This window comes from Oryctolagus cuniculus, chromosome 10, assembly GCF_964237555.1.
Source record: "Oryctolagus cuniculus chromosome 10, mOryCun1.1, whole genome shotgun sequence".
Taxonomy (NCBI): domain Eukaryota; kingdom Metazoa; phylum Chordata; class Mammalia; order Lagomorpha; family Leporidae; genus Oryctolagus; species Oryctolagus cuniculus.
In genome coordinates, this window is record NC_091441.1 from 27,872,362 (window position 1) to 27,899,975 (window position 27,614).

Sequence of the window (27,614 nt, forward strand, 5' to 3'; positions counted from 1 at the left end):
CTGGGGTCAGAAAAATAAAATGGAGGCCCAAGTTTCACGTCCTCGGAGGGCCTCATTTGTTGTACTTTTCATAAACCAGGCCGGGAGAGCCTACGCTCGGTCTACTTCAGACAGCAGAGTATCCCCATGGACTTATCACGTGAACAGAAGTTGTCAGCGTGCATACTGCTGGTGACTCCAGCTGCTGTCAAGGGAACCTGGCCACACTTTGCTGGCGCTGAATTCCAATTACTTTGTACACTTATTGTCCACCTGACAAATGGGGAGAAAAACTATAAAGAAGCAATGAGTTTATTGAGGGGTGAGTGACAGGGGATTTGCAGATCCAGCAGACAAGTGCAGTGGGGAACCATTGGCACACCTCAGGGAGGCAAAACAAGGCACAGGTTTTTAAAGAAGGAGGCTTATGTAAATTGTTGTGCATAATCCTTGGCTACAAGGGTTAATAACAAGGTGGTCTAAGGTGAATGAGCAGTTGCCGGGTGGATGGATGCCCTTGGGTGGATGTCCTTGCAGAGTAGCTCTTCCGCAAGGTTGCAATTCGATGGAATCCTGTGTGCTAGTTCCTGTGGTCAGGCGAATTGTGAGTAAGGACCCCCTCCCCTTCCTGACCTCCCAGCTCCACGTAGTTTGGTTTAATTGTTGGTCAGTATCATTTTGATACTGACAACATTCACGTAATCACCCTGACTTTTCCCTGTTTCAGATCAAAAGTCGATAATGGCAGCTGTTTTTTTTTTTAAGATTTATTTATTTATTTGAAAGAGTTATACAGAGAGAGAAGGAGAGACAGACAGAGAGAGGGAGAAAGAGAGAGAGAGGTCTTCCATCTGTTGGTTCACTTCCCAACTGGCCCCAATGTCTGGAGCTGAGCCGATCTGAAGCCAGGAGCCAGGAGCCTCCTCAGGGTCTTCCCACACGGGTGCAGGGCCCCAAGGACTTGGGTCATCTTCCAGTGCTTTCCCAGGCCATAGCAGAGAGCTGGATCAGAAGTGGAGCAGCTGGGACTTGGACGGGCAGCCGTATGGGGTGCCGGCACTGGAGGTGGCGGCTTTACCTGCTGTGCCACAGAGCAGGCCCCCAAATTAATTATTTTTTAAGAGGGAGGGAGTGTACACATGGGGGTTGGGGGATGAGAGATACAGAGACAGAGACAGACAGAGAGAAAGAGAGAGAGATTGAGATTGAGAAGGAATTCTCCCATCCGCTGGTTCACTCTCCAAATGCCGAAACAGCTGGGGTTGGATCAGGTTGAAGCCAGAAGCCAGGAAATCAATCCATGCCTTCCATGTCAGTGGTATGGACCCAACCACTTGGGCCATCACCTGTTGACTCCCAGAGTGCACATTAACAGAAGCTGGAATCAGGAGCAGGACGTGGGATGTAGGTATCTCAATTAGCATCTTACTCATTACACACATGCCCGTCCCACTCCCATCTCCCATGTGGGAGACCTGAAGAAGCTCCTGGCTCCTGGCTCCTGGCTTCAGATAGCCCCAGCTCCGGCCATAGTGGCCATCTGGGGAGTGAACCAGTAGATGGAAGACCTCTCTCTGTGTCTCTTCTTTCTCACTGTCTATAACTCTACCTCTTAAATACATAAATAAAATCCTAAAAAAAAGGATTGTGAACCTGTGCTGCACAGGAGTTAAAGCCACTCCCGAGCTGTGAATTTGAGGAAGCCCATGAGAAACACTGGTTACCCAGTATGTAAATCAACTGCAACTGCTATTTGAACGTAACAGGGAATAAACATTCCTAGACTGGGGAGGTGTGTGATTGGAAATAAATAAGGCGTGTTTATTGATATGCATGTCACAGATGCCAGAGTCGGTCTTGAGAGGCTTCCTCCATCAGCCTACAAAATATGCTGAGTACAGTGTTCTAAGATGTAATGAAAAAGTACAGTGTTACCTTGGAAATAGCAGCAGTTTAAAGCTTAATTGGCTTTTTATAAATTGCATTTAATGGCTGGAGAAATCGATGACAAATGCAGTGATAAGAACACTAACAGTTATTCATTGTATCAGCATTACAACCACAAATAATATGAATGCAATTAATCTGCCCAATTTACAAAGTGTGTTATATTTCAGGGCATGTCAAAAGTGTTCAGAAACTAGTGCTCTCATGGCTATATTAAGCCCTTTGCAGAAAAGAATGGCAGAATTTTGGCTGGTTAGTTACTTATAGTTTTGTTGCTGATCCTGATCTAGAGACAAGAAATAACTGAGGACAACATACAAAGCAACATATAGGCAAGTGCCGTCTTGAGTGTATGGAGTAGACTTATGGTCATACTAAGAAGGCTCCAGAATTCCCACGTGTAGCCCGTGTTTAAGGAAAGCCTCTGGTGGGAAGACAGGATTGGAAAGAGGTGTGTTGGACCTGCATTTGAATAGCAGCGCATGGTGTTGCTTAGGTTTTATGTTTATTTGGTAACTTGGAGGAGGGTGGTACAGTCCAAGTCACACTCTGGAGACACGTCACTGCTGCTCAGGTGTTTTGGAAAAGGGAGAAGTTTGTTATGACTGGGGCCATCAGGGAAGGCTTCCAGTTGGGCTTTTTTTTTTTAAAGATTTATTTATTTATTTGAAAGAGTTACATAGAGAGAGAAGGAAAGGCAGAGAGAGAGAGAGAGAGAGAGAGCAAGGTCTTCCATCTGCTGGTTCACTCCCCAGTTGGCTGCAACAGCTGGAGCTGCCCAGATCTGAAGCCAGGAGCCAGGAGCTTCCTCCAGGTCTTCCCACGTGGGTGCTGGATTGGAAGTAGAGCAGCCAGGTCTTGAACCAGTGCCCATATGGGGTGCCAGCACTGCAGGCAGCAGCTTTACCCTCTATGCCACAGTGCCAGCCCCAAACTGGACTTTTAAGTTGTGTGGACCTCACATGGCACTTGGAGTCGAGTCTATTGGGGGCAGGCCACAGTGAGAAGTGAACTTGACTCAGTTGGAATGTTTTCCTTGGGAGGAGGTCTCAGTATGTTGGGACAGACCAAAAAAGACCCATTTTTACAGGTGAGAAAAAGCAAAATGCTCTCTCTCTCTCTCTCTCTATAACTCTGCCTTTCAAAAAATCTTTTAAAATGTGAAAACAAAAAATTAAAACCCCATTTTGTTGGGAATCCTTATGTGAAAATGTAGGTAAGTGCTCAAAACGAACACCATGCACACAGTAGGCTTTGAGTAAATGCTGATGGCCCTGGTCCAAATGGAAGAAGAGGAGATAGAGGAGGAGCTGGGGCCGTGGGTTTTATTCTTCAACTCTGTTCATAGCTACAGTCACAGCGAGGTGGGGTGGGAGCAGTAGCACTGTTTCCTTATGGAATGTTCTGTCTGGGGTTGGCTGGCCCTGTGTGTGTGTGTGTGTGTGTGTGTGTGTGTGTGAGAGAGAGAGAGAGAGAGAGAGAGAGAGAGAGAGAGAGAGAGAGGTGCATGCAAGCATGTGCCTCTCCCTGTATTGGAAGCCGAGGCCCCTGCTCTGCCCCTGCAGGAAGCAGTCTTTCAGATCCTCACTCTCAGGGGCCAGCTGTGGCCATGCTGGCCGTGTTTCTGAAGGCCCAAGTGCACAATCCTGCTGAAGCCCAGTGAAGCAGCCTGGGGTCTGGCACCTGCCAGGGGAGAGAGGCCGGCAGCAGCTTGAGGGATGTGCAGACGATCAGGGCGTGCGGAAGAGAGGCTGCAGAGGACGCGGGGCAGTTGCACAGAATGAAGAATCGTTTCACGGTGAATACTGCCCGTCAGGTCCTTAGTCTGGGGCCACAGGCTGGAGAAACTGATGTGCAGCCAAAGGCAAGACCGGAAATGGCTCAGATCGGCTGTGGTTTCCCAAAGAGGCCTGCAAATGCGTCCATCCCTGTGCCGTCAGGGAGCGGGAGCCTCTTGTCGATGCTTGGCCAGGAAGTGCCCTTGCTTGCAGCAGGGGTCATCCACACACCAGGTCACGATGGGGAAGTAAGTGTCAGGTTGGCCTCTGTCGGTTCCTGTGTCTGCCTTCAGCCTCCCACACCCGCTTCGTACAATATTCAGCTCTTTTCCAGCCCAGAAGAACCCTAAACTCTTGGCTTCCCACTGTGCAGGGTCCCTGCTGTCCCACCCCCAACACAGAACTCTCGTAGTTTTTCTCCCACAAGAACACATAGCAGGGGCTGGCACAGTGGCGTAGTAGGTTAAGCCTCCACCTGTGGCGATGGCATCCCATATGGGCGCCGGTTTGAGTCCCAGCTGTTCCACTTCCAATCCACCTCCCTGCTTATACCTGGGAAAGCTACTGCACCAGAATAAGGCCCAAGTCCTTGGGCCCCTGCACCTGCCTGGGAGACCCAAAGAAGCTCCTGGCTCCTGGCTTTGGATCAGCCCAGCTCCGGCTGTTGCGGCCATTTGGGGAGTGAACCAGCAAATGGAAGACCTCTCCGTAACTCTGCCTCTCAAATAAATAAATAAATCTTAAAAAAATAAAAAAGAAGACACATGGCTGCCCACCCACAGCCAGTTCTCCTCCTCCTCTGTCTGACCCCTCCCAGCCTGTCCCAGTCCCATGTGCACGATTCCTCACCAGAAAACGTTCTGGCAAACTCACTCCTGGTGTGGCTGTGACCGAGCTTTGGGTCAAGGCCTCTGTGGACAGATCTCACTGGGGCTTAATGCAGCAGGAGACTCCCACAGGTGGACCGTTCAGGAGGTTTGCAACCTTTGGTTGTTTCAGATCATGCAGCTGTGAGCAAACTCACACGGTTTCCTGCGTGCATTTGTGAGGACGTCAGGAAAGTGAATTCAGATGTGCAGTTTCTAGGTCAAAGGGAATGTGCTTGTTGCTGTCTGGTGGTTTTGGCCAAGCACGCAGCTACGTCCCAGTCCACTGAACCATTAGCCTCGGAAGAGAAAGAGCTGTCCCATGGCTCTAGGCCTCTGTTGCAGCACAAACTTGAGCCTGCCATGCTTTTTCCACCTGCTTGTGTGCGGTGTCAAGTTACACTTTCTTTTCCTTTTTAAACTTCTTTTAAATGTTTTATTATTTGAAAGGCAGAGAGACAGAGAGAGAGAGATGGACAGATGGACGGGAGATCCCCTAATCACTGGTTCACTCCCCAGATGCCCACAATAGCTGAGGTTGGGCTTGGCCAAAGCAGGAGCCTGGAACTCGATCCATGCCCCCGACCTGAGTGACAGGGCCCCAGCTCCTTGAATCATCAGTCATCACCTGCTGCTTCCCCAGGTGGACCTTAGCAGGCAGCTGTGACTGGGGGCAGAGCCAGGAGTCAAACCCAGGCACTGCCATGTGAGATGCAGGCATCCCAAGTAGTGTCTTAATGGCTATGCCAAATGCTCACTCTTCAAGTTACTAAAAAAAGGATATATTTATTTACTTAAAAGTCAGAGTCACAGAGATACAGGGAAAGACAGAGAAAGGAATATTCCATCTGCTGGGTCACTCCCCAGATGGCCACAATGGCCAGGGCTGGGCCAGGCCACAGACAGGAGTCAGGAGCTTCAACCAGGTCTCCCATGAGGGTAGCAGAGTTCCAAGAACTTGGGCTATTTTTTCACTGCTCTTTCCAGGCCATTAGCAGGAAGGTGGACCAAAAGTGGAGTATCTGGGACCCAAATTGGAGTCTCTATGGGATGCCGGCACTGCAGGCAGTGGCTTTACCTGCTACGCCACAGCATCAGCCCCTCAAATTACACGTTTAATATCAGAATCGCTCTCTTCTTTTAAAAATAAAAGTTTATCTATTTGAAAAGCATAGTGAAAGAGACAGATAGGGATCTTCCATCTACTGGTTCATTCCCTAAATGTCTGCAACAGCCAGGGTTGGGCCAAGCCAAAGCCAGGAGTCAGGAACTCCATCTGGGCTCTCATGTGGGTGGCAGGAACTCAAGTACTTGAGGCTTCACCTGCTGCTTTCCAGAAGCATTGGCAGGGAGCTGGATTGGAAGCAGAGTAGCCAGGACTTGAACCGGCACCCTGATACGGGATGCAGGCATCCCACACAGCGGCTTAACCTGCTGTGCCAGAACACCTGCCGCATGTATTTCTCAGCACAGCTGGAGAGATTTCTCAACACACATGAAGGCATTAAAAGACACGAAACATTGCTAGACCCAGCCAGCGGTGATGACAACCCAGCCGTACAGGGGCAGCCTGTGTCTCCTGGGTCTGACACAGATCTCAGGCTATGGTAGAAAACTTGGCTGTGCCATCCACAGTCTCAACCCCGAATGTTCTGGCAAACAAGTTACCCCACTTCTTTCCTCCCAGCACAAGCAAGTGAGTACTTTGGTGGCAACAAAGGTGAGTTTTATGCTGTCGGAGTACTTTGGTGGTGCTGCAAGGCCCTGATTAGAACCCTGATCCCAATGCCAAGTGGACTGCCAGCCTCCCCTCAGCCCCAGGGGAGAGCAGGAAGGTCCCATTCCCACAGATGAGCAAATCACAGCACCAGCAATGCAGAGGCAACAGAGAGGCAAGTCAGTCATCAGAGGGAATCTACTGCAAATAATGGGGCAAAGTCATGAACCCTGGCCTTACAGACGGGATCAGAGACTGACAGAAAACTGCGGTGACTCAGGCTGGTCCCAGGGAATTGGCTAAAGATGAGGATGCCTGTGGGCCAGAGAAGAGGATGAGATGAGCGGACGACAGAGGCGTGGCTGTAAGGACTGCAGCAGGTCCCCGTGCCTGGAGTCCCAGCGGAGTCCCAGGGAAGCCAGGCATCGGCACCGGACTGGATGGCTTACTGCCTTTGGTCTTCAAGCTGGCTGTGGCTCTGGGCTGGGCTTGCGTGTGGTGATCCCTGAGGGGTGAGCAGTGGGGAGTCAGGACCCCGACAATGACCTCTCCAGAGGAATGACCTCTAAGATGAGAGTGAGCAGGAGTGACAAAGCCCTTGGACCCAAAGCCGGCTTCCGCGTGAGAGTTTTGCAACCTTATTTGAAGAGTAACACACGTTGTAGTAGAACTGGGGTATGAGCTTCTAGCTGGTGCATGCACACGAAATCCTAAATTGTGGGCCTCCTCACCTACCGAGGCTGCCCAGTCTAGGGATGCCAGAGCTACCGCAGGCACCAGCAGCCGGCCGCTTCTAGAGGGCCCTAAATGGAGGGGAATGCCTCTCACTGCCCGGGACCAATTTTGCTTCTGCTCACCAGCTGGGGGCTCCCTGGGGAGGGGTCTGCCCATCACTCTTTTGGCTCATGTGTTTACCAAATGCCTGCCTCTACCACTATTTGTGGGATAAGTGGGTAAAGAAAGGAAGAAAGGCTTTGGGTCATACAAACCCATAGCAGCTCCATGTCTTTCACTCGGAAGGGAAGATGTCCACTCAGCCAGCACATCCTTGAATGGCCCCTGGTGCGGGTTGAGTTGTGTCTCCCCAGAAAGATATGTAGGTGCCTTAGCCCTCAGTGCCTCATAAGGTGATCTTACTTGGAAATGGGGTCATCACAGATCTGCACGGATAGGATGAGGTCATCCTGGGTAAGGCAGGCCCTTAATCAACGTGAGGGGTGAGCACCACAGGATACCAGGCCTGGCAGGGAGACCACCAGAAGCCAGACGAGGCCAGCGAGGGAAGTTTGGGGCTAGCAGGTGCTTGGAGGCCAGGGGACAAGAGTAGGGGTCACAGCAGGGAAGAACAGTGAGTCTGAACCACTGTTAATGCACTTTCCCTTTAGGGATGTTCATATTTTAATAATGGAGACCTAGAAATACAAAGCGGTACCAAAAAAGAATGAATCATTGCCCATGACAGGCTGGAGCCACGGCCCCAGTGTCTCTGCGCAAGCTCCAAGGCTGCGGCAGACGACTGCTTTCTGCAAGGCTGGAGCGTTTAAAAGCCGCTCATCTGAATTATGCACAGTTTGGATGCGCGAGGTCTTTTCTGCAGTTGACTGCACTCTCTGAATCGCTCTTGCGAAATCGGTAAAATTGCAAAGACGAAGAGGCTTCTTTCTGCTTTATTGTTCTCTCTGGCTTGTCTCCCGGGTGCTTTCAGCCTTGGGAACCCCCGCCCCCAAGCCCAGCCCCCAAAGAGAAGCTGGGCAGTCACCTGCACGAGGGAAAGCTCACCTGTGCGGCTGCCCTCGTTGGCTGTGACTGCACAGGTGGAGGCTCTCGGCAGCTGACACCGAGGGGCATCACCCACACCGAGGGGCATCACCCACACTGAGGGGCATCACCCACACCGAGGGGCACCACCCACACCGAGGGGCATCACCCACACTGAGGGGCATCACCCACACCGAGGGGCATAACCCACACCGAGGGGCACCACCCACACTGAGGGGCATCACCCACACCGAGGGGCATCACCCACACCGAGGGGCATCACCCACACCGAGGGGCACCACCCACACCGAGGGGCATCACCCACACCGAGGGGCATCACCCACACCGAGGGGCATAACCCACACCGAGGGGCACCACCCACACCGAGGGGCATCACCCTCACCGAGGGGCATCACCCACACTGAGGGGCACCACCCACACTGAGGGGCATCACCCACACTGAGGGGCATCAGCCACGAAAACGCCACTTTTCTACAGTCCGGGAGCTCAGCAGTGGACAAGACAAAGTCGCTGCTTTCATGGAGCTTACCTTGTAGTTGGGTGGGAGGGAAAGACAGGAAATTAGATTTTTCTTATAGATTTCTTTTGTTTAAAGACTTTATTTGAAAGGCGAGAGAGAGGTCTTCCATCTCCTGGTTTGCTACCCAAATGGCAGCAACGGCCGGGGCTGGGCCAGGCCGAAGCCGGGAGCTTCTTCTGGGTCTCCCACATGGGTGCAGAGCCCCAGGGACTCGGGCCATCTTCCGCTGCTTTCCCAGGTGTGTTAGGGCATAGGAACCCATATGGGATGCTGGCACTACAGGCGACAGCTTAGCCCACTACATCACAGCGCCAGCCCCTGTTTAGGTTTTGGTAGATAAGCAGTGTCCCAAGAAGCTTGATGTTACCGGTCACGGGGGAGAGGGCAGAGTGAGTTTTGTGGGTTCTTTTCTTCAGCTTAGTATAGAAATGAAAAGCCAGGAAGACAATTTGCAAAGAGGCAGAAACTTTCATTAGACAGAAAAGAAACTTATTTGACTTGCAAGCGACAGAAAAGCGTCTGGTCCAAGAGGAGAGCAGACAGAGTGCCCGAGCAGGACACTGGCTGTGAGGAAGGGTCCTGGTTTTTTTTTTTTTTTTTTTTTTTTTTTTTACAGGCAGAGTGGACAGTGAGAGAGAGACAGAGAGAAAGGTCTTCCTTTTGCTGTTGGGTCACCCTCCAATGGCCGGTGCATCACGCTGATCCGAAACCAGGAGCCACGTGCTTCTCCTGGTCTCCCATGGGGTGCAGGGCCCAAGCACTTGGGCTATCCTCCACTGCACTCCCTGGCCACAGCAGAGAGCTGGCCTGGAAGAGGGGCAACCGGGACAGAACCCGGGGTGCCGGCGCCACAGGCGGAGGATTAGCCTAGTGAGCCGCGGCGCCAGCCAGGTCCTGGGTTTTTAAGGCATTACTCTGTTCATCTGTTCATTCTGTTGGGGGTGCCCATTGGACAGGGGGTTTCACATACATATATTGATTGGCTTGGGAGTCATGGAGATAGGGGGGTCCCCTGGAGACTGTCCATCTCCTTAGGGGTTCAGTCCCCTCCCCTGCCAGCTCTGGGTGAAAGATTGCAGCCACCCTAGAGGAGTGATTCAAGACTGTGAGGTCACACACGCAGCGCACGAAGCTGTTAGTGGGGGAGATGCAGTCGGTCTGGAGTCAGGCTTTCCAGCCACAGCTGACAGCTCGTGTGTGAAGGACATTCTACCTCTGTCCGAGGGCCACAGACCCCAGCCCCACTGGACCGCCTCATTTGATTTTATAAAAAAGCAGTTCCAGGGCCGGCGCCGTGGCTCAATAGGCTAATCCTCCACCTTGCGGCGCCGGCACACCGGGTTCTAGTCCCGGTTGGGGCGCCGGATTCTGTCCCGGTTGCCCCTCTTCCAGGCCAGCTCTCTGCTATGGCCAGGGAGTGCAGTGGAGGATGGCCCAAGTGCTTGGGCCCTGCACCCCATGGGAGACCAGGAAAAGCACCTGGATCCTGGCTCCTGCCATCGGATCAGCGCGGTGCGCCGGCTGCAGCGGCGGCCATTGGAGGGTGAACCAACGGCAAAAGGAAGACCTTTCTCTCTGTCTCTCTCTCTCACTGTCCACTCTGCCTGTCAAAAAAAAAAAAAAAAAAAAAAAAAAAAAAAAAAAAAAAAAAGCAGTTCCAGGTCACATGGGGCCGCATATAGAGACATGCGTTAAACAAGCCTTCAATGTCAAGTAAGAGAGATCCATTCATCTCATTTCAGAGGCAGGACTTCATGCTTCTAATCACCATCATGCAACCAAAACCCCTCTCCAGCCAGCAGCTGGACACAGCGGGATCCAGCCCTGGGCACCCTCCCTGGCGGTGCAGGCTGCAGACCTGTCTGGATTCTGGTCTGGGAAGGGTAGGGAGTGTCCTAGCCAATCCCCAAATCCTGAATATTTCTGCTTCCACCAGAGAGCAACTTCTAACACCCTCCTGTTATTTCACAAGTCGCCACTTCCACCAGTGAGAATTCATTGTGGCATTCTTATTAGCCAAGACTTGGTGATTGATGTAGCCTTTCCTGGTGTGCCCACTGATCTCCCTGGAACGCACATTCTTGAGAACATGTTGTCTGAACAGCCCAGAAAGCTCAAAGTAACAGGGCACTGAGGCATCTCAAAGTATGTTAGACATTCTAAGTCCCAAGTCTGGGACAGGCAGGGAGGTGGGAAGGCTTTGTGGAGAAGGTGGGGCATGGAATGGGGCCCACAGCAGAGGCTCTTGACCTTGGAGCTGCCTTATGGTCCCCTGGGACGTGTTTACAGTGCACACTGCAGATAATTAAGTGCAGCCGCTGGAAGGAGTCCCGAGGATCAGGCTTTTTGCAGTAAATTCCCAGGTGATTCCAATGTGTAGCCAATGCTGATTCCCTGCCCTAAAGGATGGGTAGGACTCAGAATCAGACGTCACTTTCCAGACAGGCTCTGTTAATGTTCAGGTTATGCAACCAGCACAAGCTGGAGACCCAGCCCCGAGGAGCCTGTGATCTGAGCCCCCTTACTCTGTCTCAGGGTAGGAGACGGCTCACCTGGAGCCAGGTGGCCAGGATCCTGGGTCATTGCTTCTGTTTTGACAGGTGTGGTGGGTTGAAGGGTTAGCTTGCTGAGCAAGGTGGATGTCGGGGGGCACTGCCTACTTCTTCCCAGCAGTGACCACCACAAACCCGCTGTGTGCCTGTAGGCAGTCCCTGCCTCCCTCTCCAAGCCCAAGTTTTCTGATCTGTAAAGTGGAAGCACTGACACAGCCTTCCCATTATGACTTTTCAAAGATCAAGGAGTTATGGAATATTAGAGAATGAGGGAAAAAGCAAACATAAAACTTGTGGTCGGGAAAAATGCCCACAAGAGGGCGCAATGATGCTGGTGTTGAGATTCTGGGATTTCTTCAATTCCCAGGAAGGCAAGTGCTCACAGGAGGGCAGGCACTGGTGAGGGCAGTGTTTCCTGGAGGACCAGAGGCTCCGTCCTTGGGGCAGGGGTGGGGGGTGGGAGAGGGTTGACCGTGGGCATAAACAGGCAGTGACATCTATGCTTCTTCTAATTCCATGCCTCCTCATCTTTCTCCTCCCTTCTCTCCATGTGATAGATACATCCCTGCCCACGGGGAGTGTCTGTTACAATTATTGACACTGTAGCCCTTCTCTTTTGTGAACAGCCTCTGTGGACAGAGAGTTGGGAGGTTCTGGGAGGCATTAGATGCTCACTTTTCCCAAGAAGTCAATCTCACATCCCAGCAGAGTCGGGTCGCCCAGCGGGGAGCAAAGCCTCTCTCACCAATCCTCAGTCCCCAAACCAAACAGCCCCATTGTCCTCAGCCATCCTCCCAGGGAACGGCCTCCACCCTCAGCACCCGCCCCCACCAGTGGAAGGGTGGGGCTGTCCAGGTCTGTGTCATGGTCGCCCCATCCACACAGAAACAGAAGTCACTACTTAGGCCATCTCGGGCTGAGTGCTGACTTAGAAAAGGTGAAGGTGACAGCTGTGTCTGCACTGCCCGGGACAGAGACTCAGAGATGGCTGCAGAGCATCCTGGCCCCGGGGCTGCGAGCACCGCTTTCATCCTGACCTGACGCAGTCCTAATCCGGTGAGCCGTGGAAGCGGCTGTCCTCCAGCCCACAGGCATTGCATCAGGCTTCCTGGTTCCCATTCTGTCCAAAGGAGTTTTGAAAGACAATGTAGGGGCCAGCGCTGTGGCACAGCGGGTTAAAGCCCTGGCTTGAAGCGCCGACAACCCATATGGGCGCCAGTTCTAGTCCCGGCTGCTCCTCTTCTGATCCAGTTCTCTGCTGTGGCCTGGGAAAGCAGTGGAGGATGGCCCAAGTCCTTGGACCCCTGTACCACGTGGGAGACCTGGAAGGAGCTCCTGGCTCCTGGCTTTGGATTGGCACAGCTCCGGCCATTGTGGCCATCTGGGGAGTGAACCAGCTGGTAGAAGACCTCTCTCTCTCTCTCTCTCTCTCTCTCTCTGCTTTGCCTTCTCTCTCTGTCTAACTCTGACTTTCAAGTAAATAAATACATCTTTTTTAAAAAAGTCAATATATTTTTAAAATTTCCAGTGGTGAAAGAAATATTAAAATGATTCTAAACTGAATTATCACAAATAGTATTATCCTTCAGCTTCAAAAATCTATTCTGATTTTTTATAGATCTACAGCTGAGAAACCTAGCTTACTTAAATAAATAGACGGGGAACTTTGTTAGGACAGAGGCCTTCCATTCTTTGAATTCCTTCTGAGTTGCCCAAAATCACAGAGTGATCCATCAAGAGATTATTTTTAATAACCTGGCAGCTGACCACTGCATCAGGACCTCCTTGGATTGTGCCGAGAGCGTAGAATTGCAAACCAGCTGACCGTGGAGGAATGCGTGGCCCCTTCTTCAGAGACACCTGCATTCTCAATGGCGAATCACTAACCGCGCAGGCAGAGTCCCCGTCTCCCAGCCACAGCATGTCTTCTGCAAAGTGGGGGAAGGGCATGTGGGAATGGCGGCCTGACCATGGGTCTCCTCTGACTGCAGGCTGCGTCTTGGCAAAGCTGTGTTCAGGAAGCAATGCATGTGGATCTTTAGGATCCGGCAATCAACTCCCTTAAGGCAGAGCATGGGAGAACAACTCTGCAAAGACTGGGTGTGCACCCGCAGGAGCACAGGGAAAAGCAACCTGACCAGATAGGGGGTGGGGCGGAGAAAGGTTGCTGGGTGACCCGATCATCCCAGGACGCGTTTGTCTGAGATGGCCTTTGTCCTCTAGCGCTGCACAACAAACAGCCCTCTGAAACAGCCCACACTGATCACCTCACGATCCCTTTAACTTAGACACAGCTTGGCTGGGTCTTCTGTGTCAGGGCATAGCAGGTGCACCAACCAAAGTGTCAGCTGGGGCTGTGGTCTCATCTGAGGGCTCAGCTCGGGACGATTCTGCTTGCAAGCCCGCTCAGGTAAGGAATGCAGTCTCCTAAGGGCTGCACTGAGGCCACCCCACGTCCTTGTACTGTGAGCCCCTCCACACGGACAGAGCAAGCTCGTCAGAGAGTCCCTGCAAGGCAAAAGTTAATAAACTCATTTTGGAAATGACATCCTAGCACATTTGCTGTATTTTATGGCTCGAGGCGAATCACTAGAGCCAGTCGGTGCACAGAGGGAAGAGATGGCACAGAGCAGGGCACTAGGAGATAAGGATCCCTGGGAGCCTGCCACGGCGACTTAATGACCACTTGTTGGGAAAACAATTTCAACACGTTGCCCATTTTCTAGTTATAGGGTACGCTTTCAATTACACTTCTATTTCTCTGTTATAATTCGTAAGTCTCAACCTAGCACTTCAAAAACTGTAAGGAGAGAGATAATAAATTGCAGGTGAGGATGATGTCATGGGCCCCTGAAGATGAGAGGCCCTCCATGTTCAAGGACAGCACTGGCTGGCTGCCTCATGGGCTACTGGGGTCTCCATTCCCTGTGGTCCGAAACTCAGGGGAGATGAACACGCACTCATCAGGCAATGGGCGAGCTGACCTCCACCCAGTTGATCCTGGGTCAGGGAGTCCATGCCCAGTTTCGGGTCAAATCCATTTGCTCCCTGCTCTTTGCCCAGTCATTCCCTTTTCACTTTGGGGAGTCGCTTTTCCAACTGTTAATACGCTTTACTTCTCCTCATTCAGATCCAGAATTCACTTTATTCAGCCCCATGCCCCGGTGAAGGCACGGGGCAGACTTCAGAATTCCTGACATAATCCAAGAGCAGTGATCTGGAAGAGGCAGACTTCGAAGCATGAGAGCCACCCTGTGAGAGAGAGGTGGTGGCTGCAGCACTGGGGGCTCTGTCACCCACACGCCAGACCTGGATGGAGTTCTGGGCTCCTGGCTGAGGCATGACCTGCCCCTCATGGGTGTGGGCACTTGGGGAGTGAACCAGATGGTAGGAGGTCTTGGTCTCTCTCTGCCTTTCAGACAAATAAAAACAAATACAAAAGAAGCATTTGAACTGCATCAGAGGTTGGACTTTTAATTGCAGGATGCAGTGAGGCAGGAGGGGGAGGCCTGGGGGGGTAGGAACGAACAGCTATGGTCTTGGGGAGGAGGACAGCCCAGCGCTCGGCCGCAGAGCACATGAACCTGTGTCCTTCTCAGCACTGCCCCTGCTGCCTGCCCTTCAGCTTGGACATTGACAGTAGGTCCCAGTTGTGCTTTGTGTAGCTTTTTATGAATTTGTGCATAGTTTAAACAGGAAAGGGAGAAGACATGAATCTCCTTGGGGGACTGAATATAAGAAAATAATTTTAACTGTCACTGAGTATTAATTTATAGTTTATAAGTCACTTTCACATAAGTACCAGACAGTAAGAAAGCTTCTTATTCATTGAATTCCTTCTCTAGTCTTAAAAAATGTATTTATTTGAAAGGCCCAGCTGGATGCTAGGAGCTCAGGAACTCAATCCAGGTCTCTCTCATAAGTGGCAGGGACCAAGACAGCATCACCTGCTGCCTCCCAGGGTGCACATTAGCAGGTGCACATTAGCAGACAGTGTGGTATGGGCTGCGTGCAAACCACTATGCCAAATGCCCACCCCCCCTTTGCTTATGCTATTTCCACCTGCTGCTTCTCTCTCTCCTCTATCACACCAATTAATGACCTGGCTCAAAATTTGCCTCAACTCACCTGCTATTTATTGAGATCTATTCTGTGCAAGGCATAGTTCTAGGACATGCAGAGAATTCAAATGCAGGCTGGGTGTGGTCCCTGCCTTCGGGATCCTAGTGGTGAGGGGGAGAGAGGTGTGACACAGGTGTGGCAAAGGAGTACTTTAAGAGAGGCACAGGCCAGTCCTCCGGCAGCTCCAGTTCTTCCTCACTTGTGTATGACAGAAACCCCCACCTGTCTGGACAGAGGCCCCAGCCTTCTCAGCACATGTCTCCTCTTCACTCGGAGAGACTATGGAGCACAAAGAAATGTTTCTCAAAGTGCGGGTCCTTTGCCACCTGGGGTACTTACTAAACACGCAGACCCTGACCACCTCTCTGGGTCAGAGTGAGCATCCCCTGGTGCTCCCGCAATCCTGATACAAACGGAAGTTCAAGAGCCATGGACACGAGAAGCAAGTGCTTAGCTTACGGAAGGAGACTTTAACTGAAGACGCGTCCTCTGCCCTGGAGCACTCCTCTCCTCCCTGCCCTCTCTTTGCTCATCTGTGAAATGGGCTTCAGAATTCACAACTCCTTTATCAGGTTGCTCAGAAGTTTCAGCAAGATCACGGAAGTAAGTCACGTGGCACATTTCCTGGCATAGGGTAGGTTTTAAAATGTCTTTGCTATTATTCAAAAGAGGGCAAGACGCTATCTGATTGTGGGATTAGACATTCACAAAGTTCTGGCCAGGGGTAGAGTTACTCCCAGGGAGGTGATTCAGTTCGGTCAATGTGAACCCAGCTTTCGATTCGTGCCAGGTGTGATGGAAACCAGGTGGGATGGAAACCAGGTGGAGGTGGAGAAGAAATATGGAAGCAAAGTCCTTTCAGGTTGAGCAGAGACCCCTGAGGGATTGCTGGCATTGCCTCTCTGGCAGGTGGAAAGGCGGGTCTGGAGTCAGGCTGGAATTAAGTCTGAGTGTTCACAGCACACCGACAGGGGGCGTGGATGCAAAGAAAGCGAGTTCTGGGAAACAAGGCATAGTTTTATTCAAGTACCAGGAACAAGAAGCAGGGCTGCGGGAGCACACAGAGAGGCTGGGACAGAAAAGAGAAGGATAGTGATGGATGCCAAGGGAGGAGGCGGCGGACCACGGTGGACAGAGCCAGAGGCCACCCCACGCTTCCCAGGAGGAAAGAATTTCCACAGCACGGGCTGGGGCGGAGTCCAGACAGGAGGGAGTGAAGCAGCTGCTCCCGCCCTTGGCTGCCAGCAGAAGCCCCTGGGAGTGGAGCGTGCTCCAGCCCCTTTACCCAGGACAGTGCTTTTGCCAAAGAGATGGATGGCCATGTGCAGAAATGCCGAGGCCCAGTGCACCACGGAGGGGCTGGGGCGGAGAGTGAAGCAGGAAAGGAGAGGAAAAAAAAAATCAAGATGCAATAGAGAACGGTTTGCTGGCAGAGCGATGGGGGCACGGAGGCGGCCTGGCGGAGGGAGGAGCGGAGAGGGAGGCAGGGAGGCTTCCGTGTTCAGAAAAGAGCCAGCAGCCTGGAAAGATGGCTGAGACATTGCGGGCCGGCCCCTCGGCCGCCCCCTCCCCCTGAGGTGCTGATTCAGCAGGTTTGGGCGGAAGCCCCATGATCTGCATTTCCAGCGTGTTCCCAGGTGATGCGGATGGCTGGTGTGGGGGGAATTACTGGAACCCAAGGAGGTAAACTATGCTAAAAGGGTTTTGAGGGAGAGAAAAATGAGCCATATCCTTTCTGCTCTTGCCAGATCCATTGAAAGTTGCCTAAACTTTGGTCGGTGCAGTGGTCAGCCGTGGAAGAAGCATGTTTTAGACTTAAAGTCAGACACACCCCTCTCCATCCTCCATCCTTCGCAGATAAACCAGAATTCCTAGGGATGGGGCTCTTTTTTTTTTTTTTTAAAGCCTTGAAGGTGTCCATGTGATTCTTATTATGGGAGCACCCATGGGAGGTACTGCGCAGGTGAATTAACACGGGGCTCTCGCGCTCCACGTGGGAAGGGCTCTCTCAGATGAGATGCATTTGAGAATCGCCTGGGGGAGGGAGTGAGGCGCCGACACACCTGCCCCAGCTGGCGAAAAGCTCTCCTGGGTGAGGACCACTCTCAGAACCATGCCTGAGTGAAGGGCCGGAGGCTGCTCTCCCTCCACCGACGCCTGCCAAGTATATTTCTTCTTTATTTTTGCGGGGGGGGGGGGCGGCGCTGAAATGTCTACTTCTTGCTGGAGTTTGGAGAGCAACGGAAGTTGCTATAGGCCGCCAAGTGCCACGCGGCTAAGGGACACGCGTAACTGAGGCAGGGGCGGCAGAAGACTTCCAGAAAAGAAGCCAGTCCCTGGGGCCCACGGGCCAGGCGCACCGCGGCCGTCGGGGGCTCAGTTCGGCAGAGACGATCGATCTTGGAACCTTACTAGCGAGCTGCGGCGTAACCGGGTTTTCATAACGAGGACGTCGCATCTTGAGCGTATCCACGTAAAACCGAGAGAAAAGCGTACAGGCTCCTTCCCCTCCCCCTCTTCTCGGCGCCACCACCTGCTCGCCCTGCCCACGGGCGGCGGAGCGAGGTGCGGCAGGTGCCTGCCCCGGTGCGCACCTGCGCCCGCGAGCACCGGCGTCCAGCAGGGGGCGGGCCACGCCGGCTCCCGGAGCACCGCGCCTCACCCGCCCCGCCTCCGGCCCCGCGGACCCCGTGGCGGCGGGGGCGGCCGGGGCGCGGGAGGGCGCGTCCAGCCGGGCCCGGCCGGCTCAAAGGCGGCGACGACCGCGGCGCACGGGCCGCCCGCTCTGACGCGCGCGGCGCTCCGGCCCGCCCGCACCTCCTCCCCATACCTGAGCGGGGAGCGGCGCCGCGGCCTCCTGCCCCGCCCGCTCGCAACTCCTGCGCGGCCGCCGCGGCGCCGCCGCCACCTCGGGAGTAAAGGTCGCGCCGGCCGCGAGCGAGCCGGCCGCGGCGCCTCCAGGAAGCCGGCTGGGCAGGTCGGGGGAAGGGGAAAGGGAGAAACTCCCGGCGAGCCCAGGAAGATGGCGCCAGGCGGGCCGGCCGCGGACTGAGCGCCGCCGGGGCAGCCAGGAGCAGCGACCCGCCGCCCCCCGAGCGCGGCGCCCGGGCTCCGGCCCGGCGCGCGGGGTCATGTCGGTCAGCGAGCTGTACAGCCAGGTGAGTGCGGCGGCGCAGGTGGGCGCGGGACCACCGGCTCCCGGGGGCGGCGAGCGGCGGGATCCCCGCACGGTCTCCGCCTCGCCTCGGTCCTCGGCGCCCCTAACTTCGGGTGCCGGAGAAACTTTGGCGGCTCCGCGGGAGCGCGTTGCGGGCGGCCCCGCAGCACCTGCTCTGCGGCGCCGCGGCTCTGCCCCTCGCCTGGGCCGACGCCCCCTCGTCACCACACGCCCACCCACCCAGCAGCGTTCTCGTCGCCTGGCGTTGCCTCCCGCGGAGTTCTCGGAACCCCAGCTAGGGGCCCCCCTCCCCCGGCTCGAGGACCCCGGCCCCTGAGGACGCGCCTTTGGGCTTCCCTTCCTCCCGCGTTCCAGCCTGGGCGAGCGCCGCGGTGGGGGACCGGGCTCGTTCCAGGACTTGGGGCCGCAGAAGTAAGGGGACCCAACCTGGAACGCCAAGGGGCGCCGGGGAAGCGCGCTTTGGATTCTCCAAGGGTGGGCGTTTTCGGCCGCCGCTCTGGGTGGGCACCAAGAGAGCTTCAATTACAGCCGGGCGAGGGTCCCAGCAGCGCCGAGCCGGGGGTGGGTGCAGATTTCCAGAATGCTCTGAAGGTCGGGACGGATGTGTGGGGCCTGGGGCTTAGAACCGGGAGCAGGTGCGGCCGGGGCGGAGACGCCGGGGTTCCGCAGCGGTGGCGCCGCTTAAACTTGGGGACCGACCGCCGCTTCCCTGAGCGCCCGCGGCCGCTCTGCAACCGCCCGGGCCCGCGAGGGTTTCAGCCTGCCGCTGGGGCCTTTAACCGCCTGCCCTGTGCCCACTTAAAGTTTTGGGGTTCCCGACGCCCGGCTCGCGGCTGGGACGCGTCTGACAGCGCCCTGCGCTCACACCTGGCCCGGCAGGTCGGGGCGGGAGGGAGGAGCCACTTCCGCGTCCTCACCTGGCTTCGGCTCGCCCAGCGGGCCTCCCCTGCTCGCCGGGGGAAGTTTGCGATCACTCGCTGCTCGCAGAGGGGCACAGGACCCCGGGCGGCTGCTTCCCGGCTTGGGGCGCGTGGCCTGTGTTGGATCTGTAGTGGTCTTGCGGGGGCCATCCGTCCTCCCCCCCCCCCCCCAGCCGGCGATCAGGAAATGGGACTGGGGGTGGGGGTGGGGAATGTGGAGCGCTCTGAGCTGGGATGGGGTTAGTCCTAAGGAAAGTGAGTGACTCAACGGGAGGCTCAGGCAGTCTGGAGTCCCCTATTGGACGGTGTCTAATTGCGATGCACGAAGCTAATGGACAATTGAATAGCCCCTAATTTTTTGGAACCCTAACTTTGAAAAACACAAGTTCATACTGAATGGCTGTTAAAGACGACACTTTCTTGAAAGCAATTTTTAATTTAGAAACTGGTATGTTGCATGTTGTTAGGATTGGTGAGCCGGGTCTGAATTCAAGGGGTTTCAGTAACATTTTCCTTGATGTCCAGATACCAACAAAACTGGTGTCGCCAGGATAAAGGTTTTGGAAGCACACACAAGATCTTGAACTTCACTGGTGTGAGGGCTGGTCATATTCAAAACACAAGGGGACTTCAAAGCTTGTGGAAAATAGAAAGAAAAAGATGTTTATTTGGGAGACATTTTTGAAATTCAAAAATGTGTGTGTGTGGGGGGGTCTTCGGCAAGTTCAGAAGTGCCTGTGGCTATCCACATCTGAAGGACCCTCTTTCTGGAATTCCTCCCCAGGGCTGGTGGGCTGCACCACACTGCAAGGTTTCTGTGCTTTGTAGGTTTTTGAATCTGAAACTGGGTTTCCTGCGGCCGGGCCAGGCCGCAGGTGCCTGGTTTGTGGTCCGGGCAGTTAAGCTCTCTGGCAGAGTTAAACACTTGGCGACCCTTGACATGAGACGCAGTCCTGTTTCCTAACTGTTCTAATTCCACTCTCGGGGCAGGGCTCCCCGTGTGCGTGAGAATAAATCATGCTGTGCAATTGTGCCCGCTCGCTTGCCTGCTCTGTTGTTTGGAGGGGGAGATTTGTTTGTTTCAATGTATTAGCAAAATAGCCAATGTTCCCTTTTATTTTTAACCAGCTGGTGGGCTTTCCTAATGTGCTGAACACTGGATCCAGTCACGCACATGAACGTCTTGTGCGTGACTGCAATAATTATCCGTCATGCCAACAGCGTCTGTGTTTCCAAGGGAAGCTTTGCAGTCCTTTGTCCGTACCTGTTGCTTTAGTAACACAGTTGGAAGGTACTGTTGGACTAGAAAATATATTCGAGTGTGCTAGCCTGGGAGTATTAAATACTTCCAGGTGAGAGCTCACTGTATTAGGGAATGGTGAGGTAGCCAGGAGAAGGCCTGCTCTGTGCCTCCCTGCCTCTCTGTTTTTGCTCCTCCTTGTCTGTGCTCTGCCACTGGCGGCTCCCCTGCTGTGTGGGGTTTTCTAGGCGAAGGGCTGGGGAGGTGAGTAGTGTGAACAGAGATCCAGCACCTGGCCTTTGAGAGCGAGATTTTCCTGGATGGAGAAAGATTGGAGTCCTTACCGGGCCCTTTCAGGGGGATGTTGAGGGGGGCCGGCCTCACACGCTCTCCCTGGAAGGTGCAGCTGACCGGGGCCCATGTGGCAGGTGTTAATGCTTGGCTTCCTACCGCCCAGAGAAGGCATCGTGGGCTCAGCCTGATGTGTTCAGGTCCCAGCAGAGGCGCAGGCTTGGTGAATGTGATCTGGTCATGACGATCGCAGGAAGTAGTCCAGTTCCGAGTATAAAATGTAGAGCCTCTTTCCCTGTAGGCTGAAGAATATAGCTCCTCTCTATGGAAGGGTTATTCTGGATGAAAAATTTAAAGACTGCTATTTCAAATAATGAGAATTTCAGTATGTCACTTTGATTCCAGCCAGCAGAGTGGCTGGGAAATCGAGAGACAAAAACCAGTGCCTGCAAACAGTCCTTTCTCCTGCTTTGCATTGAACTGAGGGGTGGCTTCCGAACAAGGGGTTTTGGAGTGCTATTGGGATGTTACGTTTGCTGATGGACGCACCCTGTGTATGATGGCTTTGAGTCCAGGAGCCTTAATGCTCAGGCTGCTGAGTTGGGACCAGTCCTTTAAAAAACGGAGCTCCTGTGTGGGGCAGGTGCCTCTCACTCCGCCTTTCCCCAAGCATCAGGTGGTGCAGGCTTCTCCCAGGTTGGAGTCTGTAGAGCACCGAGGGCCCCACTGCCTCTGCACCCACCCCAGCTGTTGTAGGGACTGAGGCTCGGCTCGTTGGCTCCTGGGGTGGCTGTCTGTCCCAGAAGCGGTGAGTGTTGAAGCCGTGAGGGCTGCATGGCCAATGACGACAGGTGCGGTTGGTGCAGCTCCCGCCGCTCCTTTTCTCCTGAGCGCTACCTGTGTGCTTGCTGGCTCTCAGTAGCCAGCACCTGTCCCTGTCAACACTTCCTGCGTGCTCAGGGAGCCTGGGAATTGACATCCCCCGCACAGGGCAGTCCTGACCCAGTGGGAGTGCAACAGTTTGAGCTTCCTGCCCTCCACCTGGGGAGTGGCACAGCTCTGCAGTGTGACCCACGCTACTAACAGTTGCCTTGCAGGGTTGAGTCAAGTTACTTGGCTTGGGACTTTCCTTACGACCACACCCTGGCTTGGCTGGCTTCCTTCCCTTCCCTGTCCTGCGTTGCCACCCCCTTACCAGGCACTTCTGGGAACACTGCCTGAGAAGTGTCTGGAGCAGGAGCCCTCATCTCGGAATCTGATTCTGGGAACCCAGATTAACCCCTGGCTCATTGTGGCTTAGCAGAGTGGGTATCGAGAAACTTGCGGGCTTTGGCCCCTGTGGGTGAGGTGGGGAGCAGCGTGGAGGTTTTGCCTCTGCCTTGCGCATAGCCTCTTGCTCCCACCCCAGCTCCCACTTCCCTCCCCCCTTTCCTCCTTTCCCAGGTGGCCTGCAAATGCAAGGTTCTCATCTTGCTTCTTTGGTAATAATAGAATTGCAAAGTTTGCAGGAAGCTCTTGCTGCATTTGAGTGCCTGTCACCTGTGCTTATGGAGCAGGCCCTTCCCCCGGCTCTCACTTGTTGGTCACTTTTGTACAGCCAAGACCAAGATCCTGGACTGCAGCAGCCATAGCAAAACTTTTTCTTTTTTTTTTTTTTTTTTTTTTTGCCTTCAGGATGGTTTGTGACAAAAACCTAAATACCAATACCAGATCGCCCATGTCATGTGAATATTGTAGAAGTGTTATTGTAGTCGGCTGCTGACATGGTAGGGGGAGGCTTCCTTTATGGGCCATGGACGTGGCTGGGTTTGAGGAATGAGTAGGATTTGAAAGTACAGAGACCGGGATGGAGTTTTGTCAGGGATGAGTGAGGCATGTTTGAGGGTCGCAAGGATACCATCATTTCTTTTAAATTACTTGTTTTAGTGGAAAGGCAACCAGGCAGCCAGACCTTTCATCCACTGATTCACTCCCCCACCAAATGCCTGCAATGGCCAGGCCAAAGCCACAGGCCTAGAACTCAATACAGGTCTCCCACGTCGGTGGAAGGGACCCAAGTGCTTGAGCCGTCACCTGCTGCCTCCCAGGGTGCATGTTAGCAGGAAGCTGGAGTTGGAAGTGGAGTGGCTGGGATTTGAACCATGCACTCTAGTATGGATGTGGGTGTCCCAAGCAGTGACTTACCTGATGTGCCACCTACTCAGCCCAGTGCTATTTTCTAATGTAATTTTGGCATGATTTTAGGCTTACAGAAGCATCATGAAATTTACAGTACTTGTGAGTATTGCTAGATTTCTTTCCTAATATATAACCATATAATCGTAACTACAGTGCAATTGTTGGGACCAGGAAATTAGCATTCATGATACTGTGTATGTGTGGTGTGTTTTTTTTTTTTTTTTTTTTTTTTTTTTTTACATTTTATTTGTTTACTTGAAAGGGAGAGTTAGAGAGGCAGAGAGAGGTCTTCCATCCATTGGTTCACTTCCCAGATGGCCACAACAGCCGGAGCTGTGCCAATCTGAAGCCAGGAGCTTCTTCCGGCTCTCCCATGCGGGTGCAGGGGCCCCAGGACTTGGGCCATCTTCTGCTTTCCTAGGCCATAGCAGAGAGCTGGATTGAAAGTGAGGCAGCTGGGACTTGAACCAGCGCCCATATGGGATGCCGGCACTGCAGGTGGCAGCTTCACCCGGTATGCCACAGTGCTGACCCCTCATGATACTGTTAATCAGTTTACAGATGTTACTGGGATTTCACCAATGTTTCCACTAACTTCCTTATTCTGGGCCAGGCCCCATCTAGGATCCCGCATGGCCTTAAGCTTGGTCTTCTCCACCTGGTGACAATGCAGGTTTCTTGCCTGTCATGACCTTGACATGTGAGTGCTGGGCAGTTATTTTGCAGAATGACTCTCCATTAGGGTTTGCTTGGTATTTTCTGCCCCTTAGATGGAGATTGTGAGTTTTTGGCAAGAACACCCAGAAATGCTGTTCTGTCCTGGGGTCATCTCAGAGGGGATTGTTGATGTGTCTCCTCACTGGTGGAACGAGATTGCTCATTGGTTAAGGTGGTGTCTGCGTTTCCTTTTATTGAAGAATAGGATTGAGACGCTAAGATCTGCGTGTGAGGTGCGTTTGCTACCACTGCCTGTAGTTAGTGATTACTGGGAGTAGAACTTGGTGCTCGATTATGGCGAGGGGTAAGGGAAGGAGATTCATCAGCTATGGCCTTGAAGTTTCCAGCTTGGGTGTAGACTGAAAAGTTGGTTGGAACAAGGAGAAACCTTGGTGTGCTGAGTTTGGGGTGAGAGTGGTTTGCATAAGTGGAAATACTAGCACTTAGCTCATCCTTACTAGTGTATCTCCAAGCCTTAGAGCAGAAATGTCAGGATCTACGTTTCCTGCAGGACTCAGATGCCTGGGATTTGCATGTTTTAAACAAGGAAATGCAGTTGTCTCACAGCACGATGTTAAGGGTCAGATCGTGACCGTGGTGTAGGCAGGCCATGTGGTTTGTGGTTGATTTTTATTGTGGACTACCTGAATAGCATGGGTAAGAGTCTGACCGTTGACACCTTGGAGAAGATGCTAAGTCTGTTTTTTGGAGCTGGGGCTGTCTGTGTCCTGGGGCCTTTGCTTGTCACCTCCCCAGCTGTCCCAGGTAGGGGATTCGAGGAGCTAGGATATGAGGGGTGACTGGAAAGATGACTGGCAGAGCAGTGGACAACTAAGGCTCGGGAGAGAGGGTTCCTGCTACCCCCACCCCCCTGGAGAGGAGGAGGGAGAGCACTGGGAAAGAGGCTTTGAGTTTAAGCTGTGCTTTCTGGTCTCCTGTTGTTGCTTTAAAGGTAAATTTAAAAACCATTTCTCAGTTTTCCCTTTTCTCCCTCTGAATACAAATGATTATTGAAGCAATTCATGCAGTGCAGGAGCACAAAGCCTGGCGATCCACCCTTGGAGATGGCTGCACGTGGGTGTGCTTGTGTGCACACTCTGGACCTGTGTGGCCTAGTGGGGGACCCACGTGTGGCTGTTGAGTAGCTGAAATTGCACTGGTCCAAGTTGGGGTGAGCAGTACGTGTAAGATGCACGCCAGATTTCCAAGACTTTAAAAGAAATTAAAACCATCTCATTTGTACTGTTGAAATATTTTATATATAGGGTTAAAGTAGTAAAGTCGAGTACTACTTAGGGTGATTTATAGGAAATCTAATGTTCATGTATGACTCACGTTTGTGGCTTGCATTGATTTCTATTAGACTTACATACAATATCTACTTAAATGGGATCATGTCATAAATGCTCTAAATGTCAATATTTTCTCTAGCATATAAAATTATTTTACCATTTTAAGTGGCTGCACAATACATATTATGTAGATGTACCATAATTTTTTTTAAAAATTTATTTAAAAGGCAGAGTTAGAGGGAGAGACAGATCTTGCATCTGCTAGTTCATTTCCCAAATGGCTACAGCAGTCAGGGCTGTACCAGGCTCAAGCCAGGAGCCTGGAGCTTCTTGGTCCCCAACGTGGGTTCAGGGGCCCAACTACTTGGGTCACCTTCTGCTTTCCTAGGTGCATGAGCAGGGAGCTGGATCAGAAATGGAGCATCCTGGACTCTAAGCAGCACCCATATGTGTGGTGCCAGCATTGCAGGCGGCGTCTTAATCCACTATGCCGCAACACTGGCCCTCATAATTTTCTTCTCACCGTCCCATTTTGAGGAAGGCTTAGGTTGGTTCCAAGTATTTGGTACCGTGAAAAATGTAGCAGAATGTTGAAAGCAATTTTGAGAGGCAGAGAAAGAAAGGGCTCCCATCTGTTGGCTTTATTTCTCTAACACCTGCAACGGCAGGGCCACGGCTGAAGCTGGGAGCCAGAAACTCAATTCAGGTCTCGCGATACCGCAGGATGCTGGAGTTGGAGTGGGAGCCGGGTGGAGAGCCTAAGTGTTCCCACGTGGGATGCTGGCTTCCTAACTGCTGGACCAGTGTCTGCAGAACAGAGCCCGTCTGTTTCTTCTCTTCTCAAACCTTACTCATACTCGAAGTTTTGTTTGTTTCAAAGTTGGCTTTCCTAGGAGGGTTAAGCATCTTTTCGTATGCTGGTGTTTGTAGTTTTCCTTGTATTCCCTGTTTACGTTATCCAGCGTTAGATGTAATTCTTACTAAGTGATTATATTTTTAGACATAAGCTTGGAAGTTAGACTATTCAGGATAATACATAATTTTTAACAAGTTTGTGAGTTCCCATCTGCTGGTTCACTCCCCAAGTGCCTGCAGCGGCTGGGACTGGGCTTCAGCCAGAAGCTGGAAGCTCATTCGGGTTTCTCACGTTGGTGGCAGGGGTCCAACTGCTTGGAGGTCCTGTGCTCCCCGCCACAGGGGGACCCCCTGGTCCCGGCGAGGAGAGAGGGGCAGGGGTCCATCCTTGCAGTGCCGTGTTTTGGGGATACATCACTTTTGATCCTTTTGCCGTCACCACATTGAGCCCTGTGGTTATCCTGGTGCCGCTTCAAACTCTTCCAGGTGCAGGCAACACCTGCCAGCCCCTGCTTCTGGCTGCCCTCAGGCTGGTGGTCCCCAGAGGGTCCCCAGAGGCCAACTGTAATGACAAAGATGCAGGTGAAACCTGGGGGTGTAAAATGACTGATTCTGAGACACCATTTCCGCCCACCCTCCCCGGCTCCATCCCCCTTTAAACCCCACCATGAAGAGAATCTTATTTCTAGCATGCTTGATGTCTAATGGCATTTGTTCTGTTTCTGGGCTGTGACCAGCGAGCTGGGAGTGAGAGCACTGGCAGCCCTCCCAGCGCCCAGGGTCAAAGGGCTTCCTGCTGATGGATGCACCCTGCTCACTGCGATGGCCCTGATGGGTTTTTGGTGGAAAGCGATTGTGCCCTCCTCCTTGTGGTTGCCTTCGACCAGGCCCCTCTCCCTCGCATCGGAGGAGAGAGCCTTCTAGAAGGAGACCCAGGGCCCTGGTCATTCCCTGCCAGTAACAGTAGGGCTTACTGGGAGATTTGTTGAGCTGCATTGGAGGAACTTGAAGTTTGACCCAAGAAGGAGGTCCTGAAGCCGTGTGGACCCAGCACAGGTGAGCACTGCTACACCTGAGCCCGGAGTGACTCCTAAGGTTCCTCCTCCAACCTGCTCGCCGGCTGGTCACTGACTGCCCTCAGAGTGACGGGACACCCTGCGGCTCCTGTGCCCGGCTGGAGCTGGGGAGATGTGAGAGGCCTAATCCCCAGATCCTCCCAGAGAGCTTTTGCCATTGTGGAACAGAAACACGCTGTGATGTGAAATCCAAGAGGAGCCTGGGCGTCGGGTGCTTCCGTGTCGAGGCCAGAGACCGGCGTCGTGGGCGAGAGGTCGCCTTTGTGGCCCGGGGAGGGGTGTGGGCAGGTTCCTGGGCACTAGGGCCATCTCCACTTCTGTGTGACCATGGCGACACTACCAAGGAGGAAGTGACGGGTGAACCATTTGAACTGTGTCTGGACTGTTGCCACTCCCCCATTGCCCTCCCAGACCACACCCCTTACTGTCCATGCGATTGGCATCGTCGAGGGTGCTTTGGAGAGATACTTAAACACACTGCTAGGAATGTCTGAAATGAGTGAAATGCACAGGGTTGTTGCAGGAGGGAAAGCCAGGGGCTGAGGGAAAAGGAAACACTCTGGAATAACTTGTTTGGTGCCGGGGAGAGGGGCAGGGCAGGAGTGGG

The 27,614-nt window shown here is 53.3% G+C and overlaps 1 protein-coding gene across 1 annotated transcript in view; it reads left to right on the forward strand.

The window, feature by feature from the left end:
• The first annotated feature begins 18,016 nt into the window (after positions 1–18,016).
• MYO5B (myosin VB) overlaps positions 18,017–27,614 on the forward strand; it is a 324,299-nt gene continuing 314,701 nt past the window's right edge. The window contains exon 1 of the mRNA XM_070050187.1: positions 18,017–18,418. Within this exon, the coding sequence (XP_069906288.1) occupies positions 18,392–18,418 (27 nt within the window). The 5' untranslated portion in view covers positions 18,017–18,391. The remainder of the gene's footprint in view (positions 18,419–27,614) is intronic.